Consider the following 22,085-nt stretch of genomic DNA (forward strand, 5'->3'; position numbering starts at 1 on the left):
CTTTGCCTCTTGTCTAGTTCCCTAGACCAGTTTTCTGTTTTTCCATACCTGAGACCCACCCTGGGAGGGAGGTTTTTATTATTTTTTAATTTTTTTGGTTTTAGAATTCAAAGTTAATTATGATATTGTGGCTGGTCAAGCTTAGAGCCCAGAACTTGGGTGTCATGGCTGGCCTCTTCCAGAGCCAGCCATTTGTTCAGACAAATCAGCTTTCTCTCTGAGTCACCTGAGCCAGAAGGAATCCACCACTAAAAGTTTATAAATACATTTGCAAAGACAGGGCAAGGTCTCTGGGATGCATGACCACTTGTAAATATCTATGTTCTGGTGAGTTTCCCCCCCACCCATCTCAGCCAAGATGAGAGGAGAATCTCCTGAACCTTACTTCCTACATGGGCCCTCTACCTTCTCTTGCCACCCTCCACATGGCAGTAGCTTTTATTACTTTCTTTTCTTTCCTGTCTAACTTTGTTTTTATGGTTTCTCTGGGCCCACCATGTGAGCTCTAAGACCATATGAATGTATTTATTTTCCTTCTCTTAGTTCTTTACTTTCCTTAATAAATATAATAATTTAATGATTATCCATCTCAGTCATATTTTACTCAATTCTTTAGTTAAAAGTAGACATTAACCTAGGGTTTGGGGATTAAGGACTGTTCTGAATGCCTAATACACTATTTCAGAAACTTAGTGAAACAATGTCTCAAAATATAAAAAGAGTGCTGAAGAGATTGCCTAGCAGTTAAGATGCTTGTTGTGAAGCCTAGGACACAGGTTCAATTCCTTAGAATCCACATGAGCCAGATGCACATGGTGGCACATGTGTCTGGAGTTCATTTGCAGTGGGAAGAGGCCCTTTCCATGCCCATTCTCTTTCTCTTTCTTTCTTGTTCTCTCTCTCTCTCTGTCAAAAAACAAAATAAAAAAATAAAGAGTATAAAAGGGCTATGAATAGAGGTTAATTGTGGCTTATTTGATTAGCATGTAAAGAGGCCATATGTGCAATCACCAGTAACACAAACACAAAAGAATTTTGTGTATAACCTAGTTACTTTATATCCTCATGAGAATTTGATATATTGTCATGTTTTTACTTTAAATGGTAAAAATTTAGTTTTTTCTCACTAACCAGCTCATGATGACATATATTAATCCCTTCTTACCTCTAATAATTTAGTTATACTATAATTTTGTAATGCTTTTATATGAGTATTTCTAAGCAAATGGCATTCATTTAAAATACGTAAGAGCTTATTGCTAGTTTTCATTGCATAGCTTTCCATTTCCAAGTAATTAATGTATTTGCTTGTTTGTATGTGTTTAACACTAATTTATTCTCATAGCATTACTTCTTATTCCAGTATACCTTATTTGTCTAAATTACTCTAAATTACTTCTCAATACATTCAAACCCGTAATACATTATATCACTCCAACCTCCTCAAATCCATCTGTCATCTACACACACACACACACACACACACACACACACACACACAATAATTTATGCACAAAACTTAGGCCAGACTAGTGGCTCTATCTGTGCACTGTGACCTGGGCATAGGGTCCATTGGTTTCTGCCTGATTCTAGTTAGATCTGACTGAGGTTAACCTGGCTGTAGATCATAAGACAACACTTGTGCTAGTTTTCATGCCCTATTTTCAAGCAGGTAGCATCTTACTACTCACTGTACTCTCCAAGGATGGGAGAATGGTAATAGAGGCAGTCACTTAGCCACCTTGACTCATGTTTCATGATTCATTTTATATGTACTGTCCTAGAGGTACCATTTGTAAGGCTCTACATGGCACTGGACTTCACTCTAGTGGGCTTCAAATATAAGGCTTGAACATTGTGGTAGTTTGTTTCAGGTGTCCCCCCAAACTTAGGTGTTCTGAATGCTAGGTTTCCGGCTGATGGAGGCAGTGTATGGTAGGGGGTGGGCTTATAGGTGTTATAGTCAGTTTCCCCATGCCAGTGTTTGGCACACTCTCCTGTTGCTGCTGTCCACCTTATGTTGACCAGGGATGATGTCCACCCTCTGCTCATGCCATCATTTTCCATGCCATCATGGAACTTTCCCTATCAAGCCTGTAAGCCAAAATAAACCTCTTTTTCCCCACAAGCTGCTCTTGGTTGGGTGATTTCTACCAGCAATTTGAAACTGACTGCAACAAACATAATTCTTTTCCCCCAGTCTGAGGCATCTCTACCCATTTTTCTTGGAGTTGGAGGAGCAGCATGATAAAAGTTTTCATTTCGGGCTGGAGAGATGGCTTAGCGGTTAAGCGCTTGCCTGTGAAGCCTAAGGACCCCGGTTCGAGGCTCGGTTCCCCAGGTCCCACGTTAGCCAGATGCACAAGGGGGTGCACGCGTATGGAGTTCGTTTGCAGAGGCTGGAAGCCCTGGCGCGCCCATTCTCTCTCTCTCCCTCTATCTGTCTTTCTCTCTGTGTCTGTCGCTCTCAAATAAATAAATAAATAAAAATTAAAAAAAAAAGCTTTCATTTCATCCTTTTTCAATGCATTTTTCTTTCTACTATCCTACAAGAGGACACTATAAGATATTTTTTCAAGCTGTTGATGTATGAATAGCTGCTTACGTTAGCATGTCTGTGGAAATTGCTGGAGGATATCCACCACTATAATTCTTTCTTTCTGTTTCTGAACTAAGTCATATTAAAAACTCTCTTGTAATTCTATGTTATTTGTTCAATCTTAAACTGTCTTCTCATATATGGCTCAACATTTTAGCTAAATACAACTTAACCTTTAATGAAAAACTTTCATGTCACAATTTGATGACAGAAATTTAGATGAGAATTCAAGGGTAAAATACTAAAACTGACATTTGAGTTAATAAAAGTTTATTAAAAAATAGCAAGACTTAACTCAGGTCAGTAAACTTTTGTCTTGTTTTAGGTAATACCCTTTCTTAATTGAGAATGCCAACAGAATATCTATACAGAAGTTCAGACTTGGCCTACTCTTCTCCTTGAATGTGGTCCAGAAGGAATTTTGAGAACTATTTGGAATTCCAATTGTTTCAACTTTTGTGTAGGGTGCTGTGCAAGTACTGTGGTTTCTATTTAGTTAAACTGTGAGCCTTGTAAAGTTATAATAAAATTGCCTTGGTTTGGACAGAGGGATATGGGTAGGGTTTTACTTTGATATGAAAGCAGTGGTTAGTATAACAAAAATCCAAAGACAACTTACATTTTCCACTTACTTGTAAACTAAGATTTAAAGAATTTTGAAAGATGATGTAGATATTATCATTTCTTAAAAGTTTTTACACAATAATCATCCCTATCACTGACACTATTTTTAACTATTAACAACAATTATAAGAAATTTGACTAATTTGCCTTTGTATTTAGGACTACTTACTAATTTTTTTTTTGTTTTGTGGCAAATGAGCTAATTATGACATTAGAACCATGTGAGCCTTGTAAGGCTCTTACAGAAAAATTTCACAAAAGCATATAAGTCATTTAAAAATACTTGTTTATTCATGAGAGAGAGAAGTAAAGGAAAGAGAACACCAGGGCCTCCTACTGGTGCAAATGAACTCCAAACACATCACTACTTTGTGCATCTGGCTTTATGTGGGTACTGGGGAATTGAACCGACCATTAGGTTTTGCAAGCAACAACCTTTAAATGCTGAACTATATTTCCAATTTAAAGCATATAAATTTTAAAGAGGAACTGTTCAGTTGGCAAGTGGAGGTGTTGTTCCTCTCAGAGTAAACTTCATGGGCAGTTGCAAAGAACAAATAAAAGGGACCCGATTTATTTTGAAACTGATGTTAGAGAGAAAGCAAAAGGATAAAGTAAGTTTGAGGCAACGTGAATTTAAGCCTGGTGGGAAAAAAAAAATCCAAATCTACCAAAATGAATCTTTGCTCACTTCATTTCACAAATGGAAAAGCTTATGCTTACAGTAGATAATAAAGTTCCTAAAGTTTCTGTAATCAGAGATTAGTTGTTGCACAGCAGCATTGGCTTCTTCTGTGAACTTGTTATTTTTAGGCATTTCTCCATATATACCTGATATAGAATGTGTATTTTAGTAAAAGACCCAGAGGGTTTCTTTGATACAGTGTGTTTGCATTTAAGAAGCAATTGTGCATGCTACTCTTTAAAACTCAAGCACATAGGGTTTGGGAATGTAAGTAAATGGCATGCTTATCTAGCATGTGCACCACGACATTGGGTTTGTTTCTTAGCCCTGTAAAACAGTTTAATATATATTAAATATGTTAAATAAAAAACTAGCCAGGTATGGTGGTGCACGCCTTGTGCAGAGGTAGGAGGATCGCCATGAGTTCCAGGCCACTCTGAGAGGACACAGTGTATTCCAGGTCAGCCTGGGCTAGAGTGAGACCGTACTTTGAAAAGCAAAACAAAACAAAACAAAACAAAACGAAACATGGGCTGGAGAGATGGCTTAGCGGTTAAGCGCTTGCCTGTGAAGCCTAAGGACCCCAGTTCGAGGCTCGGTTCCCCAGGTCCCACGTTAGCCAGATGCACAAGGGGGTGCACGCATCTGGAGTTTGTTTGCAGAGGCTGGAAGCCCTGGTGCGCCCATTCTCTCTCTCTCCCTCTATCTGTTTTTCTCTCTGTGTCTGTCGCTCTCAAATAAATAAATAAATTAATTAAACAAAACAAAACAAAACAAAATAGGAAATACTGGCTTAAAGCTCTGTGAGCAAGGTGTCTAAGGGGTTTTTGACTGTTCCTCTGAAATCCCCTCACAAAGTCATATCTTGCAGCTTGAGATTCTTTGGGTGAATCACTTTTGGAACTACTTACTCTTTGCTCTGAAAAGAGGGTCAGAAAAAAGTTCGCTATACGAAATGTCCACTTAGATCACTTCCAGATTATGGTGAGTGAGCTACTTCTGAGTTTGGAGCCAGCATAAGATATTTTCCGATTATTTTGGTGATAAATAACACTCATAATTTTTTCCTTAACCAGACTCCACCTTTTCACCAACTTGGGCGGTGTCACTAATGTGACCGCTAAAGCACAAGAGCGCTCTAGGGAGCCGAGCCGAGCGTGCGCGTGAGGGGCGGGGCCTAGAAGGTCGGGGGTGGGGCCAAGACTGAGGGTGCGACGAGAGAGGGGCGGGTAGAGCGCCAGGGATTTGTTTAACGGTTGCTTAGTGTTAGTTGCTCAGCGACTGTAGTCACAAGCAAGTTCACAGCTACTTGCTGGGTATGGAGAGGGCAGCTATGGACCTGCCCAAGGGCTCTCTTGTACGCCATGACTCAGAGGGCCTAAAAAAGGAAGTTCAGCTGAGGGTAATCCCTTCAGAGCTGAGATTTATAGATGCAGTGCGTGGACGAGCATATCGCCTCCCTGTAACAGTACACAATGTTGGCCGATGGAACCAGAAGATCCGGTTTGTGGAGCCTATGAAGCCACAGGTGACAGACATACTGAGGGGTGTGCTAGAGCTTGATTCTGAAAACCCTCCTCACCTGACCACTGGTTTTTCATCCCAGAGGCCAGGCTCTCCCAAGTTGAACTTGTTCACGTTCAGTCAGGGATGAGAAAGGAGGGGGAGACCTCTTTGCTCTTTTTATTTTTATTTTTCCTTAAAGTTTGGATATACAGAATGCTAAGTGAGGCAATGATGATTTAGAATGGCACTATTTAGTCCTATGTTTGGAAAGACTTCAGTCCTTCCCTAGAAGCCAGAAGCTTTAAAAAAAAAAAAAAAGGTTTATTTGTTTGCAAGCAGAGATTGAGAGAGGACCTGTGGAGAGGGAAGGCGCGCCAGGTCCTCTTGCCACTACAAATGAACTCCAGATGGATGTGGCCACTTTGTGCATCTGGCTCCTCTAGGGTGCTGGGAAATTGAACCCTGTTCATTAAGCTTTGCAGACAAGCACCTTAACCGCTAAGACCTCTCCATCCCCACAAAAAGCTTTTAATTGACTATAATTGTACATATTTGGGAACTATTATGGGGAGATTATATATATATATATATATATATATATATATATATACATACATACATATATATGTGTATATATATATATATATATATATATATATATGTATGTATATAAGTATTCCAATTCTGTGCACTGTATATTCATGATTTTATAGTTGCCTTTATCCATAGGAAAACAAAAAATACTTTAAATATACTTAGAATCACAGAGTACAATAACTTCAGCAATTACTAATAGAAAAATTAGTAGAAAATTTTGCTTCCCATTTTAATCCTTTGTTGAGCATCTCCTGTTTGATAGACAGGAGATAAGAGGATTTTGCTGCACATAGCTCCACTTTACGAAGACTTAGAAAAAATGGGGGCATTTTAGCATGCATATAACCATTATTATACCCCATAAATATGTATTTATCAACTTAAAATTTTAAGTTTTATTTTGCTTTAAGATATAAGGCCTAATTTTGATAATGATGTACCTTCCTAACTACAGTAGTTAACATACCATCCTTATAAAGAAGTAATATTGAAATCTTGATATTTTTTTCCCACCACTGAAGTTTAAACTGTTGTTGAATAGTCTGGATAAGGAACTTGCTTCTGGCCTTCAGATGACAGCAATGGTAGAATATCGTCCTGATAAAAATGAAGACATTTTTGATCAAATGTTTGTTTCAGTAGGAAATAAAATACTAGAAATTCGTCTAGTTGGGTATGTAATCTTCATATATCCCTGCCTTTAGAGAATTGTGTTAGTACCAATCTGGATTATATACTTAAGTGCTTTATATGCTATGTTATTATCAAAGTATACATTAAATGTGTCCTTATGAAATTTGTAAATATGTGATGACTCATTTAAAGATATCTGAAAATACATGCTACATATATGGTACAGTAGATACTAATTACAGGCAAAGGTAACAAATCAGATTTATCATTTGTACCTAATCTTCTTTTATACCTCAAATGATATTTATAGTATCACAGATTTCTTTCATTTCTCATATTTTGCCTCATTCAGAGTATGAAGTTAACTTCCACCTGTTTAAAGAAGATTCGAAACAATGTATAATATACAAGTGGAAAATCCCAAAGGGACTTCCACATGTTTAGTTAAATGAATATTAAAATAAGTGAGTGACTTTTGAAAATGATTATTTAAGATCTACCATGCAAATATGCATAAGTCTAATTTCCTTCTTGAAAAAAATGTATTTTCTAGTTCCTGTATATTTATTTAAAAACTATTCTTATTGACAGCAACATCATCATTAGACTTGTAAGTAAAAGGAAATGTCTTTAATGTATGTGCCCCTATAGATTTAACCATGAAGATATTGTTGTTATAGTTAACTATGTCCCTCTTTTTTTCTCCTTTAGATTGATTCCAACATGCCAACTAGAAATTGTGCCAGTAGTTGATTTTGGCACAATTGTTGCCAATAGTAAAGTGCATTGTAAAGAGATTAATATTATTAATCATGGTAAAGCTCCAGGTAAATATTTTGTGTCATATAAATTCACTTACGTATATAAATACTGTGTAATTACTAGACTCACTCATCAAGGAAATATATCTTCCACTTGAAATAGCTCAAAATCAAAGACCCATAGCTGTTATGACTACAAATCATAGATAATACAATCATTCATTATTATAATCCTTATTAAAACAGTCCATCAGATGATTAGTGGTCTTCCTGAGGATGGGAGGCAAGGTAGTATCATAGAAATGACATTGTCCTTATACAAATCCAGTTACAGAATTAGGATATAATAATTCTCTAGCTATGTGATCTGGAGCATGTGTTTGCAAGTATTTGGAACTTGAGATTCCTTAATTATAAAGTAGGATTGATAAATATGGTATATATTAATTTGGTATATACTTAAAATTGTGGTATATACTTTGAATTGAGTTATAGTGTGTGACTCACCATAGGTGCTAAGTATTTATACTCTTTCTCTGTCATATTAAAATTTGAATTCACTCATATTCCCGAGCCTTTTAATAATTGTTTTCTTTTCTGAAACAAACACTTATTTTTTTCCCTAGGCTGGATTATTTTAAAAATATTATTCTGCCATAGAAGTTTCAATGAAAAGTATATGTAGTATTGGTTTAGCTACTTTCTCTTTGCTAGGACAAAAATAATTGGCCAGAAACAAAGAAGGAGCAGTTTATTTCAGCTCACGTTTGGTGGTTGCAATCATTCGTTGTGCACAAGGCATAATGGCAGGAGCTTAACCAACTAGTCACATTCATTCCACGATAAGGAAGTAGAGAGTAATAATTGCAAGTGTTCAGTCAGTCCTCACTTTTTATTTTACAGTTCAGGACTTGTGCCCATGATATGGTGGGTCTTCCTATATCAATAAATCTAATCAACATAATCTCTCATTACTATGCCAAGAAGATAACCAATCAACATATAGATACAAATTGGTGTTTGTTTGAATTCTGATTCTGAATGATAAAATATTTTTTCACATGAAATGCTTTGGGAAAATATATTAAAATTATCTTTAGTTGTGAAACCTATTTTATGCTTAAGTGCTCTTCTTAATGTCCTTGGGAGTTTTTTGCTTTCAATTTTGTTTTCTTTTAAAAAAAGTGTCATGGAATTTCAATGTACTCTTCATGACTAGTGTTATATAAATCATATAGCCAGCACATAATCAAATTTTCTTCAGTTGATCTGGTGATATAACTTCTTTGTGAAACTAAAATACCATTAAGTTTAAAATGACAGGTAATTGAAATAAAAAGTAAACTGTTTCCTCTTACATGAATATCTGAATATTTTTCAAAATTAATCATCCTGGGGCTAGAGAGATAACTTAGAAGTTAAAGGCACTAGCTGTCAAAGCCTGACAGTTGGGATTTGAACCGCCCCCCCCCCCGCGCAGGGTCCATATAAAGCCAGATGCACAAAGTGGCACATGCATTTAGAGTTTGTTTGCAGTAATAGGAGGACCTAACATGGCCATATTCACTTTCTGTGTGTGTGTGTGTCTACCTCTTTCTCTCTCTCTTTCTCTCTAGTAAATAAATAAAAAATATTTTTATTATTTATTAATTTATTTGAGAGCGACAGACAAAGAGGCAGAGAGAAAGAGAGAGCAAGAGAGTGAGAGAGTGAGTGTGAGAGAGAGAGAATGGGCGCCCCAGGGCTTCCAGCCACTGCAAATGAACTCCAGACACGTGCACCCCCTTGTGCATCTGGCTAACGAATGGAGCCTTGAACCAGGGTCCTTAGGCTTCACAGGCAAGCACTTAACCGCTAAGCCATCTCTCCAACCCAAAAATATTTTTTAAAGTTATCATCCTTTTGAGGCACTTGGAGTTTGGTGATTTGTATGTATTTAGAGCCAAGGGTAGTTTAAAAAATACATTGAATAACAATGTTTTTTTGGGGGGGTATAAGACACTTCACTTTCATTTACATCCTATCAGGCTATAGTCGCTGATCATTATCCATCTTGCTTTTATAGACATTTGAAAATAAAAATTGATATATATTTTCTAAAACTATTTTATAAGTGTACAGGCAAATAATAATGTATATTTCATCACTCACTGTACAATGTACTTCTCTAGAAAAAATATAACAACTTCGATTTAAAAATGTAGACTTTCTTGAAATACCCTTCATCTCATCCAAAGGTCTGTATATCCTTACATCTTGTGCGCTCTTAGAGGTCTTATTAATGGGTAAGTCTATTACACATGGCTTATTGGCAACATTTAATATAGTTGGACACTGGAATCTTCTTTGAAAAAAGTAGAACACAATAAATACACCTTTTCTTTTGTGAACATTTATACTCCTAAATGGAAGAACAGCTAGTAGCTCAGTTGCTGGTACATTTGCTGATTTGCTTCATTTACTAATAGGAAGACCCAGAGCAAATAATTTATTTTCCTCAGACATGCATTGCCATTTATGCTGTAGAGTTCAAGATAGTACTTTTCCCTTGTAATTGAAATGGTCATTAACAAAATTTTGAGTATCACCTTTTGCATATATTGTGTTTAGTATGTATGACCTAGTAATGTTATAGTTCATTTTTATACCACCACTTATTTCTTCAATTGTTTTTTCTTTTGTGGACTACATTTTCTGTGGTACCCTAGACATAAAAGTCCCTTAGGGTTCACCAAGTACCTCATATTTCCATAATTTGTGTACTTTTCTTGTCAGCTAGTAGCATTCCTTTTATCTCACTGACTACTCATATCTATACAATGTCAAATTCATTTGCTTCTTCTAGTACTTCTTTTCCCTTTAACATTGAATAGTATTTGTATATATTTGAGTATGTCAGAAACTTAGCAAAATCCTCAACATCTTTTTTTCTCTTCCTAACTGCTTTCACAGTAATTTAATATATCTTGTCAACTCACTTCCCAAGGTAATGCTCCTACTTTATTCTTCCTAATTACCACTTTCCTACAAGTCAACAACTTCTCTTATCAGGTAGCTAAACCAATCTAAATTATTTTCCTTAGTTGGGTATTTAGGTCAGTGTTAGCATGCTTGCCTGGGTTTGACTCTAACACTGTAAATAAATAATTTTCCTGGAATTATATATATTATTTAAATTTATTTCTCATACATTAACTAGTGTGACATCTAAAAAGTCTGTTTACAAGCCAGGCGTGGTGGCGCACGCCTTTAATCCCAGCACTTGGGAGGCAGAGTTAGGAGGATCTCCGAGAGTTCGAGGCCACCCTGAGACTACATAGTGAATTCCAGGTCATCCTGAGCCAGAGTGAGACCCTACCTCGAAAAACCAAAAAAAAAAAAAAAAATCTGTTTACAAAAGTACTGTTTTAATGTTGTTTATTCAATGACATTCTTAGTATAATGCCCTTGCCGCTATTAAGAGCTGAAAAACAAAATGTAAAAAAAAAAAAAAAAAAAAAAAAAAGTGCTCTACATCTTGATATTCTTGGGTACGGGTCAAAAGTATAGCAGTTGCTCAGAAAAAGAAATATATGTGGCTTGGGAATAGTGTGCTGGAATTTCTTCTCAGTTTACTGACCAGAACAAATTACATGAACCCAATCAGAAGTTAGGAAAACACATATTTTATCAGGTAGAATAAAGATTTATGCAGATATAGAGGAGATTGGGTATCAGTAGCATAATCAGCCAGAACAACCAAGTTAGTGTTGGTTTTCTGCTGTAAGCAAATGAATATATAGGTTCGAAACAAAGATTGGAGAGCATGGCATATGCAAAGTTCTTAGCCTAAGTGCTTTCACGCAGTGAATAGATAATACATTTTACCTAACACTTGGAGACCTCAGTGTAAGTAGTTGCAATTAAAGTTAATACTCTTGTTCAGTAGGCTATCTTCCCTACAATGTCTATCTTTTCTTAATTGAAATTAAAAGTGAAATGCCCTAAGGGTGTAGATGTAAACTACTTCTCTTTTTCTCTCTAGGTATGTTTAAAACAGAATACCAGGGCCAATTACCTATTGTTATTTCCCCAAATAACGGTATTGTGAAAGCTAAGTCATCAAAGATTATCAAAGTAGATTTCTGTGCAGACCAGGCACGGGTTGTAAATGAAGTGGCTAGGTAAGTGTATAATGTGCTTTTTCAAAAATATTTTACTTATTTTCAGAGGGGAGAAAGAGAGGGAGAGAGAATGGGCAGATCAGTGCCTCTGGCCACTGCAAACAAACTCCGGATCCATGTGCCACTTTGTGCACCTGACTTTACACGGATCCTAGGGAATCAAACCCTAGTTCTTAGGCTTTGCAGGAAAGTGCCTTAATCTCTGACCCATCTCTCCAGCCCCAATATACTGTGTTATTATTTTTTTTAATTCTAGTTTAAATTTGAATACTTTTTCCTGTTTTCTTTCAGATGTATATTTGATTGACAGCTTCTTTTTTCTTCCATTCATCTCTCTTTCTCTCTCTCTCTCTCTTCAAGGAAAGGTCTCACTCTAGCTCAGACTGACCTGGAATTCACTATGTAGTCTCAGGGTGGCCTTAAACTCATGGCAATCCTCCTACCTCTGCCTCCCAAGTGCTGGGATTAAAGGTGTGCACTACCATGCCTGGTTTCTCTGTCTCTCTCAATTTTTGTAGTTTATTCTGTTTTATGAGAAGTGTAAGTAGAACGAACACTCAAAAACAGAAGTAACTAGAAGGTAGCATGTGATGCCACATAGCAGGAATGCCTAGTTTGTGGAGATGCCGGCTTGTTCTGTAGAGTTCACTAACAAATTAGTAGTGGAACCAAATATTTAACATAGAGGAGGATATGTCCATTTTCTACTGCCTGATCTGTTTTGTACTCTACTATTATATTTTTTTAATAATACAAGCTAGGGATGGAGAGATGGCTTAGTGATTGTGGCAGTTTGAATGTATGTCTGCCATTGACTCAGGTATTGTATTAAGCTTGTTACTTAGGTCTCCAACCACCTGGCTGAAGGAGGTGTCACTGGGGGTGGATCCTGAGATCCAGTCCAAAGGTGTTTTGGGGGGCATATCTGAATTCCAGCCCAATGGTGAAGAGAGCAATCTGAGCTCTGGGTGGGAAATCCTGCTAGTTCTTGTTTGCTGCTTTTTGCTGTAGATTGGCTGTTTTTTTTTTTTTTTTTTTTTTTTTTCTTCTCTTTCTGCTTAGATTTATGAAAGGGAGTCAGATTCTTCTGCCATTGACGGAACTTCCTCTGGATTTGTCAGCTTGAAATAAATCTGTTTCCACCATAAACACTATCTAGTTGGATGGTTGTCTGACTAGATATACCAGAACTGTGCAAAAGCTTCCATAGATTGCTGATGGCTCAGGACAGAAGTTTTCTAGAGCTACTCAGCCTAGCTAGAGGGATGGAATTGAAACTTCAGGAACTGTCTTTATTGGTTATGGATATCAGACTTGGATTGTAGATGTTTAATGTTTACCTGATGGTTATTGAATTACATTAGTCCAGTCTCACTAGGTAGTGTAAAAGTAAATCAAGAAAGAAATGATAAAGAACCTAGCTAATGTCCACATTTAGAAAACCGAAAGAAGTATAAATATTGGAGGTGTATTATGCAGACAAATTTAACTAGATTTGTTGATTTACTGTAGAAAAGAAGGATACAATGAACCAGTTGTGGTGGTACACGCCTTTAATCCCAGAACTCTAGAAGCTGAGGTAGGAAGTTTGCCATGAGTTTGAGTTGTACATCAAACTGGATTAGAATAAGGCTCTCCCTCAAAAAAAAAAAAAAAAAAAAGTAAAGTCGAAAGAATAGAAGTTTGGAAGGTGTTATGTTAAAATTCTACATGGTGGGATTGATTTGTTCATCAGAATCCTGGTGGAGCTGGTTAAAGCCTATTAGAGTTACTTTATTTCAGCCCTAGAAAGAAGCTTTGTCCCAATGTATTGAGTGGAGAGTGTTAAGACTATATATGGCAGATAAAATGTAGAAGTATTGAGAATAACTGAAAAGGTGGATAAAGTATGGGAGAATAGAAAAGAAATATCAGTACATAGAATTTAGAAATTCATATCTTTGAATAAACAGTGCATAAGTGAGTTAGAAAACCAGGACAATGTGATGTCAAGGAAGCTAAGGAAGAAAAAATACATACAGAGATGGTATGAATGACTTATAATATTCCAGGATAATAGGATAAGTGCTTAGCTGGTAGCTCAGTAGTAGCAAAATATTTTTGGTATCTCATGAAGTTTCCATCTATGGAAATTACTACATTTATGCCAGAAAGGGGTAAATATTGGAGAGCAGTTCTAAGTGGAAATCAAATTTATCCCAAGAAATAAAATTTTATTGGAAATAGTCTTTTCGGAAAATAATGCTTTGGGCTGAAATGTGCTGATATATTATGTTTTGTGCTTTATATTATATGAAACTGATTGAGATATTAGGCTATAGGCAAGATTGGCAATTGGAGATGTGGGTGGAATGAATTAGAAAAGAATTTCCCAATTCTAGAGATAATAATAAATCATATAGCACCAGTATTTATGAAGTAACTTGATAGATATATGCCACTGAGATCTTTTGGGGGTCAGATCACTAATTTATTTTCTAAGTTGGTTAAGAAAAAAACTGTTCACTGTGTAGTTTCTAAGACCAATAGACCTGATAACCTCTGGCCTATATATGAAAGAAACTACTCTAAGTCTGTTGAGTTCATTATGCTTTCATTTGAAAAAATACATAAGTGCTTAAAAATAAAGTATAAAATAATGATTTTCTAATACATATGCATATTTCATTGCCTTACAGAGTATATTTACAAGGACGTCCTGATACATTCTTGAATATCAAAGTCCATGTAGTTGAACAGATTATAGAATTGTTTAACCCGAGTAATGACAGAAAGTTAGAATGCATACAGTTTGGTTCTGTTTTCTTTGGAACATCCAAAATTGAACATGCACTTCTGTATAATAATAGCCCAGAAACCATTAACTGGGTGGCAATACTGCAAGATGATTGTGCTGGAGAAGAATTGGTAAGTACATGCAACAAAAGTACTATTGCAGACATAAAACTTGAAACAGTTTGTTTTGATAACCAACAAGCAAAAAATCTTTTAATATGACCAGATAAATGAGTTTTACATGTATCAAATCGTAACCTCTAACTTTTTTGTAAGCAAACATTTATAGTACTATATATCTGAATTGAGTGCTTATTGTAGATCAGTGATGATTTCTTTTCTTGATAAGTTTTTAATATTTCTTTGAAATATTTTATTTTTATTTATTTATTTACTTGACAGAGAAAAAAAGGAAGAGAGAGAGAATGGGCAGGCCAGGACCTCTAGACACTGCAAAGGAACTCCAGGCAAACGTGCCACCTTGTGCATCAGGCTAATGTGGATCCTGGGGAATTGAACCTGGGTCTTTTGACTTTGTAGGCAAATGCCTTAACTACTAAGCAATCTCTCCAGCCCTAATGTTTTTTAATTTTATTGTGTGCCTTAGTCAAAGAAGAGTATGTATTATATAATGACAGATATTCAGTTTTTGTCTAGATTTTGACTCTTCAGTAGATATTTTCACCCCCTATTCAAATATTTTGTTTATATTTTTGCCTTAATATACATTTACTTTTTATTTTATGTTACAGGGTACAAATATTCATCAGAGGACTGATATCGCTTTAAATGATCTTCCATACCTAAACAAAATAAAGAAGATAGATCTTACAGACTTTATCTCCTGTGTTCCCAGTGAAGGAACCTTATTCCCTTATCAAAAGATTTTAATTACATTTTGTTTCAGCCCAAAGTAAGCAAAATTTACTCTCATTGTAATGTAATGCCTAGTCAAACTTGTTGGAAAGCATTGATCTGATTTTTCTTATCATGGTTCTGTTTCTAGCATGATTCACATTTCTGGTATTTCTATGCATGGTACTAAACATTTTATAATAAATACCCACAGACCTATTGAAATTGGGTGGTGGAAGTATAAGTTTTAGGTTGTTTTGGATTGCATAAGCCAGTTTATGCAGCTCAAAACATGCTGTTATACTGTAGGAATCATGAGGAGAATGCAATTTTATAGGTTTCTCAAATAGGAAATAGTGAGTTGGCCAGAGCAGAATTCCTGGTGATTGAATATCAAGAAGGTTAAACTAATAGTACCTGCTGGATCTAACCATACCTCTTAATGAAGTACATAGGATTGCATATTTGCACAGTTCTATGCATTTTGTTTCATTCTAGATTTAAAATATTATGGAGATGCTATTTTAAATGTATATTAGTAAGTGCATTGACAGGTTGGTATACTAATTGTGTTTAAATAATTGTTCCAAGTAATTATCCCTGTTTATGGGAGTGTTACATTCAATGTACTTCTTTTGTGTCAGACAAAAGGATCATTTGGTGATACCTAATTATTGAAGATATGTTTTAAATTAAGGAGGCTAATAAATAAAAACTTGTTCTACTTCCATAATCTAAATTTTTTATTAATGGTATCTTCATATTGGCATTTTGGGGGTATCTATAAGATTCTTTTCAATATTCATTAAAAAAATCCAAACATTTTTGTTTTGATGGGAGAAATTTAGCTTCATTTGCTAGTCTGGCATGGACTTATAGGACTGAGTATGCTTTTGAAGTCTTAGTTAAATGCAATTTGAACACAAAGTTTGTATTTTTATTTAGTATCACACATTGGCTTTTTGTGTATTTGAGTATCCACTACTAGAAGAGTCAACCACTAGGTAGAGTAGATGAAGTCAGTCAATGAGAAGGCACTATAACCCCACGTCTCTGGTACCCCTTTTTCATCCTTCTTTTCCTTTTTTCTTATAAGATGTAACTCATATCAAATTGTTTTATCCAATTACTTGTCCTCTAATAGCACTTGACTGGTAATATGCATTTAGTATACTATGGGAGATAAATATGTAATGGATGTTTTCATTTTATATTAGGGGCTAGATGAACTGATTAGAGTCCTCTGTTAGCAATGAATTCCGCCTGAATCTTTTTGTTTTATATGTTAGTGAGTTCGTAGCAAGTTAGTATATTTGGAAATACTGAAAGAAACTTACTTTTTTTGTGAACCGTATTCTCTGAAGTTATTTATCAATCTTATTGGTTCTGTAAATAAGGGAAATTGATAGGTTGTATTTTTATTTCTTAAATTTCATAGTTAACGAATGAAGAATTGATTATTTTGACAGGTCACAAAGTCAATAAATTTTGCTTAAAAATACTCATTGTAAATTTTACAGGCTAGTTGTTGATGTCAAAAAGGATATTGGACCTGCATACAGACAAGACTATGCACTTTTTGTGAGATTTGATTCTGTGGGAAGCAAAGATGGATTTTTGAGAGATAATAGTGCAAAAACCATGAGAAGTAAGTATAAAATTAACAAAATCATTAAGTATGTTAGCAGTTAACATTCTTAAATGTTTTGAACAATGATATCTATAGATAAAATACAATAAGGTATACATTTTCATGTTCTTAATATGCCATTTGTGGCATGTTAAAAATGAAGACAACCTTGGAATTATTTGTATAATTTACATATTATAATTTAGATGATTTTATAATTTTAAAATAATATCTGATAAACATGATGATTTAGGAATTTAAGGAATTAAAAACTAAAGCAAAACCTGTATTTCTCTCTATACATACCTAAATTATTTCTTAGGGCATGTGATAAAAATAATGGCCCATTTTATCTTTACTAAATCTTCATCTCTCCTAGAGACTCACTTAAAGTAAAAATTAAAGGACAAGTCATAAATATCTAATATGTGTGGTATACTATCCTGTCTTGTGATATTTATAAGGACACATATTTTACATGCCACATATCAAGAAACATTTTATATAATTGTACAGACAGCTTTAAGTTCACTGGGAACCTAGCATTCAGAACACCTAAATGATTCAGGACACCTGAATCAAATTGCCATATTACACCCCTGGCTCCCATAAACTGATATCCATACATGATGTAAAATACAATGCATTTAGTCCAACTTTAAAAGTCCCCATAGTTTTTATCAATCCCAATAATGTTCAAACACCCCCATAGTCCAAGATCTTTTAACTGAGCCATAATACCAAAAAATCCCCCAAAACCCATAATGGCACAGAATAAACATTCACACTGCAAAAGATGGCATGGGGCATAGCAAAAAATTATTCAACCAATACAATATTTAAAACAACCTGGGAAAACATCAAACTCTGTCACTTCAAATCTAATAACTCTAGCCAGTGACAAATCTCTAAGTTTGATAATTCTAACCATCAATAAGTCTCTGGCATTCCAATTCTGCCCCTTCAACTAGGCTAATCACAGTCTTAGAAAACTTCACTGGGCTGGCACTATCCTTAGCAGCCATCTCATGGTCCTGGCATCTCCACTGGGTCTCTCCACTGCAATCCCTGGTTCATCCTCATGGCCCCATCCAGTCTCCATGCAGGCATCCAGCAAACCTGCTTCACACTGCCCATGGCAATTTTCAAAACACAAGACTGTGTTGCAAACTCAATGGCACTAACTTTCCTGCATTTCTCATACTCCACAATACCAGGTAGGGTGCCAATTTGTTAATCCAGGGGGGAATAAAGCAGACTTTGAAGAACAGGACACTCCTTAGCACTCAGGCCACTTTAAGAGAGTCTACATTCTTCCTCTTGCTCCAGTGCAGGTCAGCTGGCCCAATCCCAAAGGTTGTAATCTCTCAAATAATTTGCAGGTGAATGAGCAACACTTCAGGCCCAAATATTTCATTTTTTCTGTGCCACATCCCTCTGCTCACACCAGTTCATTTCTACACAAAGCAGCACTGTACAACTTCTCAGGACACAGGCATAACAACAAGCCTCACACAAACAGCTCGCCCAGTCCAACAAAAGCTCTTCCTCACCCTCATAAGATAAACTGCACAGTCTTATGCTTATTGCATTCAGGTCTTTCAACTCTGATCAGAATAGTCCATCAATCTGTGCTTACAGCACTGCAAGGCATTTCTTAGGCCAAGGTTTCAAATCTTTTCACATTCCTCTTGAAAATCAGCTCCAAAAGGCTTTGGCCACACAGTCAGGTATCTAGCAGCAATCCCACTCCTCAGTACCACTTTACGGTTGCAGTCAGGTTCACATTGCTGGTAGAAATTACCCAACCAAGAGAAGGTTATGGGAGGAAAGAGGTTTATTTTGCCTTCCATGGTAGAGGGAGAAGCTCCATGGTGGCAGGGGAAAATGATGACATGAGAAGATGATGGACATCACCCCTTGGCCAACATAACTTGGACCATAGCAACAGGAGAGTGTACCAAACACTGGCATGGGGAAACTGGCTGTAACACCCATAAGCCCACACCCAACAATAAACTGCCTCCAGGAGACATAAATCCCCAAATCTCTGTCAGCTGGGAACCTAACATTCAGAACACCTAAGTTTATGGGGGGGGGGCACGTGAATCAAGCCACCACAACTATATATATTTTATTAAGTAGAAAGTTTATATGGACAATCAAGTAACTAGATAACATATAGCCTAGAGTTAACCAGTGAGAACACCTATGAAGAAACTAATTCTTCTTTTAAGTTCTAGTTATCATGCTTTCTAAAAAAATTACTCTTTCATCCAACTAGAGACTATAATCAATAATTCCTTATCTTATTTCGAATGTTCCCAAAACTGAATTATTATATCATTTCCCAATTTATAGCTAGGAAGCTGGCTTAACATTTGAAGGTTATAAAGCCTACCAGCTTAGTTTCAACTCCTTAGTCTAGTCGATATTCCATCATCTTTGATTTTAGTCATTTTTTTCATGTCCACTTAATGACTGGACTTGTCTCCCATAGTGGCTGAGTGGAAAAAAAAAGCCTAATTATGTTAAATTCAACTTCAACACTACTCTATGTATGCATATAGAAAACTTATCGGGTATATTTAAGCATCAAAACATGCTTCATGTCTATAAGCACTATCCTCCAGTGAGTGCTTTAAGATGCTTTGATATTTCCACTGAATTTTTACATTCATTCAATTTCTAAATATTTACATGGATACTACATACCTTTTATTCTTTCCTTAAGCTTCCTATTCTCCCTCTTTCATCTGCACATAAAACTTGTAAACACATTGAATGATTTGCTAGATCTATCAACTAGAATATTTACTAGATGCTACTTAACCTTAAATTTAAATGTTCAAAATGGAATTCCTAATTTTCTTATAACGTTCCCACACCTTCAAGCTTTCCTAATCTCAGAAAATGTCAATTCTCTCATTTTAGTTTCTCACACCAAAAAAATAAAAAATATAAAATAGAAGCAGCATCTTATCTGTTCATTTTCCCATCCTGTATATAATCTATTATAAAATACTATTTACCCTCATGAATGTATCAAAAACCTGGAAATTTATCACCAGTCTTAAACAATTCTCCAAACCATATTTTGTTCCTTATGGTTGTATGAACATGACAAGTGAATTCCTACTTTAGAGCATTTTTTTCTTGCTAGTCTCTCTATTCAGAATATATTTTTCCTTGATGTCTATTCCCCTTGTATGTTTGCACATTTGTCATTCTGTATAGAAAAGAGAGAGAGCTGTTTGGCCTACTACACCTAAAGATATCATCTCCAAGAGCTTATATTCTATCTGTCTCACCCTAGTTTGCTTTTACCAGGAGCTTCTATCAGCTATGAAATACAACATATTTGGTTGTTTAATGTCAGTATCACCTCACTAGAGTGTAAAGCTCATCAAAGCAAATTCACTTTTATTACTGTATCCTCCAGACACAGACGTGTATGTGGCACGAATCAGACACTCATTAGTTTTATTGAAGAAAATATTGAATGAACTACCATTTATTATCAGGTCTTTTAAATGAAAAAATGTGAAGCAAGCAACTATTTTATGGATTCCCCCGTACACTTACTGTGTTCCATGGCTATTGCTTTTTCTTTTTAGGTGATCAACTTCAAAAAGTAGAATTAGCACTGACAGGTTCAGGATTTCCTGTCATATTACATTTTGATCCAGGAAAAGTTCTTCATTTTCCAACTTGTCTCATGGGTGAACATTCAGATGTTCTTTGTGTTGTACAAAATCGATCAATATCACTTCCTGTGGTATATCGTTTTCAAAAAGCTGCACAGTTTAAAATGGACCCTGAAAGGGGCAAAATTGACATAGGATGCATTCAGGTAAGATATATTTTTCTTTCTTTTCCTTCCATAGCAGTTCTTAGCAGAGAATTAAACATCATATTTGATCTATCAGTATTTGTGAAGTATATGTATTATGTGGCCTAGAATTAGTTATGAACGTTCATCAAGTGAAAGTGTTTTACATTCTAGTGAAGTGTAAAACTTTTTTCTTCCATATAAGATGTCTCTAATGTAATATGAAATGATAAGACTTATACACAAACATGTATGGCCTTAAAAATCTTATAATGTTAAAAGAGTACTGTAACCTAGTGACATCAAAACAGAATAGAGTGCATCTACTTTGGGCCAGTTTAGAAAGGTGGTTATAGGAGAATAACATGAGAAAGACCTTGAAGCTTGAATAGAAATTTGAAACTTATGAAACAAATCTGGGTCTTGTACTGGTACAAAGCAATAAACATGAACAAGAAAGCATTCCTGTGGACAGGTCAGCTTTTGGTTGCCAGAAGCTATATTTTTATTTAAAAAGAATATTTCATATATTTATTTGCAAGTAGATGGAGACAGAAAAGAGAAGATAGACAGAAAGATAATGGGTATGCAAGGGTCTTTAGATTCTGCAGAGGAACTCCAGATGCATGCACCAATTTGTGAATTTGGATTTAAGTGGGTACTGGGGAATGAATTCCAGGGTTGTTAGGTTTTGCAGGGAAGTAATTAACTGCTAAGCCATCCCTACAGCTCACCAGGAGCTAATTTTTTTTTTTTTTTAGGACTGATTACTTTGGACACTTTTTCTCAAGTCCTCTAAAGTATTTACAACCCTTTCTTGCCTGAGAAACTTTAATACTTATTTGATACTTATTTGCTGAGAAATGATGACAGGAATATATTAAAAGTCATCATTTTCTATAATGAAATCAATGTTTTTTTAAGAACAGAAAGCTTCACATATGCAGAAAAAAACATTACAATTTACAACATACAGTAGTCTCAAATCTGAGCTGAGGTATTTCAACATCATCTATTGGCATAACCATGACATGATATGCACAGTGCAAAGTGTGCATATTATATGCTCAAAACTAAGGCTACAGTGAAGTTGTGTGGTACACTACAGGCAATACACATTTGATTTGAAATTTATTTATGGTCATTTTATCATCTACTTTGTCTCTGTCTCTCTCTCTCTGTCTCTCTTTCTCTATCTCTCTATCCCTCTCTCTATATATGTATATAGCTACTGATGTTTTTGTAGCATTTGTTTTGAATTTATAAATCTATTTGGGGAATATTTTCCTATCACAATATTAAGCCTTGTAATCTACTTAAGAAGGATATTAACAAGGATGGACAAGGGTATAGAAAAACTGAAATACCCATTCATGACTGGTAGAATACAGTATGATATATACCATTAGAGATGTTCTACAAAAG

The 22,085-nt window shown here is 35.5% G+C and overlaps 1 protein-coding gene across 1 annotated transcript in view; it reads left to right on the forward strand.

Annotated features, from left to right (window-relative positions):
- The first annotated feature begins 5,241 nt into the window (after nucleotides 1-5,241).
- Cfap47 (cilia and flagella associated protein 47) overlaps nucleotides 5,242-22,085 on the forward strand; it is a 290,704-nt gene continuing 273,860 nt past the window's right edge. The window contains exons 1-8 of the mRNA XM_045140870.1: nucleotides 5,242-5,436; nucleotides 6,533-6,684; nucleotides 7,356-7,471; nucleotides 11,430-11,568; nucleotides 14,247-14,475; nucleotides 15,096-15,256; nucleotides 16,719-16,846; nucleotides 20,446-20,681. Of these exons, the coding sequence (XP_044996805.1) occupies nucleotides 5,242-5,436; nucleotides 6,533-6,684; nucleotides 7,356-7,471; nucleotides 11,430-11,568; nucleotides 14,247-14,475; nucleotides 15,096-15,256; nucleotides 16,719-16,846; nucleotides 20,446-20,681 (1,356 nt within the window). The remainder of the gene's footprint in view (nucleotides 5,437-6,532; nucleotides 6,685-7,355; nucleotides 7,472-11,429; nucleotides 11,569-14,246; nucleotides 14,476-15,095; nucleotides 15,257-16,718; nucleotides 16,847-20,445; nucleotides 20,682-22,085) is intronic.

Source organism: Jaculus jaculus, chromosome X (genome assembly GCF_020740685.1).
Source record: "Jaculus jaculus isolate mJacJac1 chromosome X, mJacJac1.mat.Y.cur, whole genome shotgun sequence".
NCBI classification, from domain to species: domain Eukaryota; kingdom Metazoa; phylum Chordata; class Mammalia; order Rodentia; family Dipodidae; genus Jaculus; species Jaculus jaculus.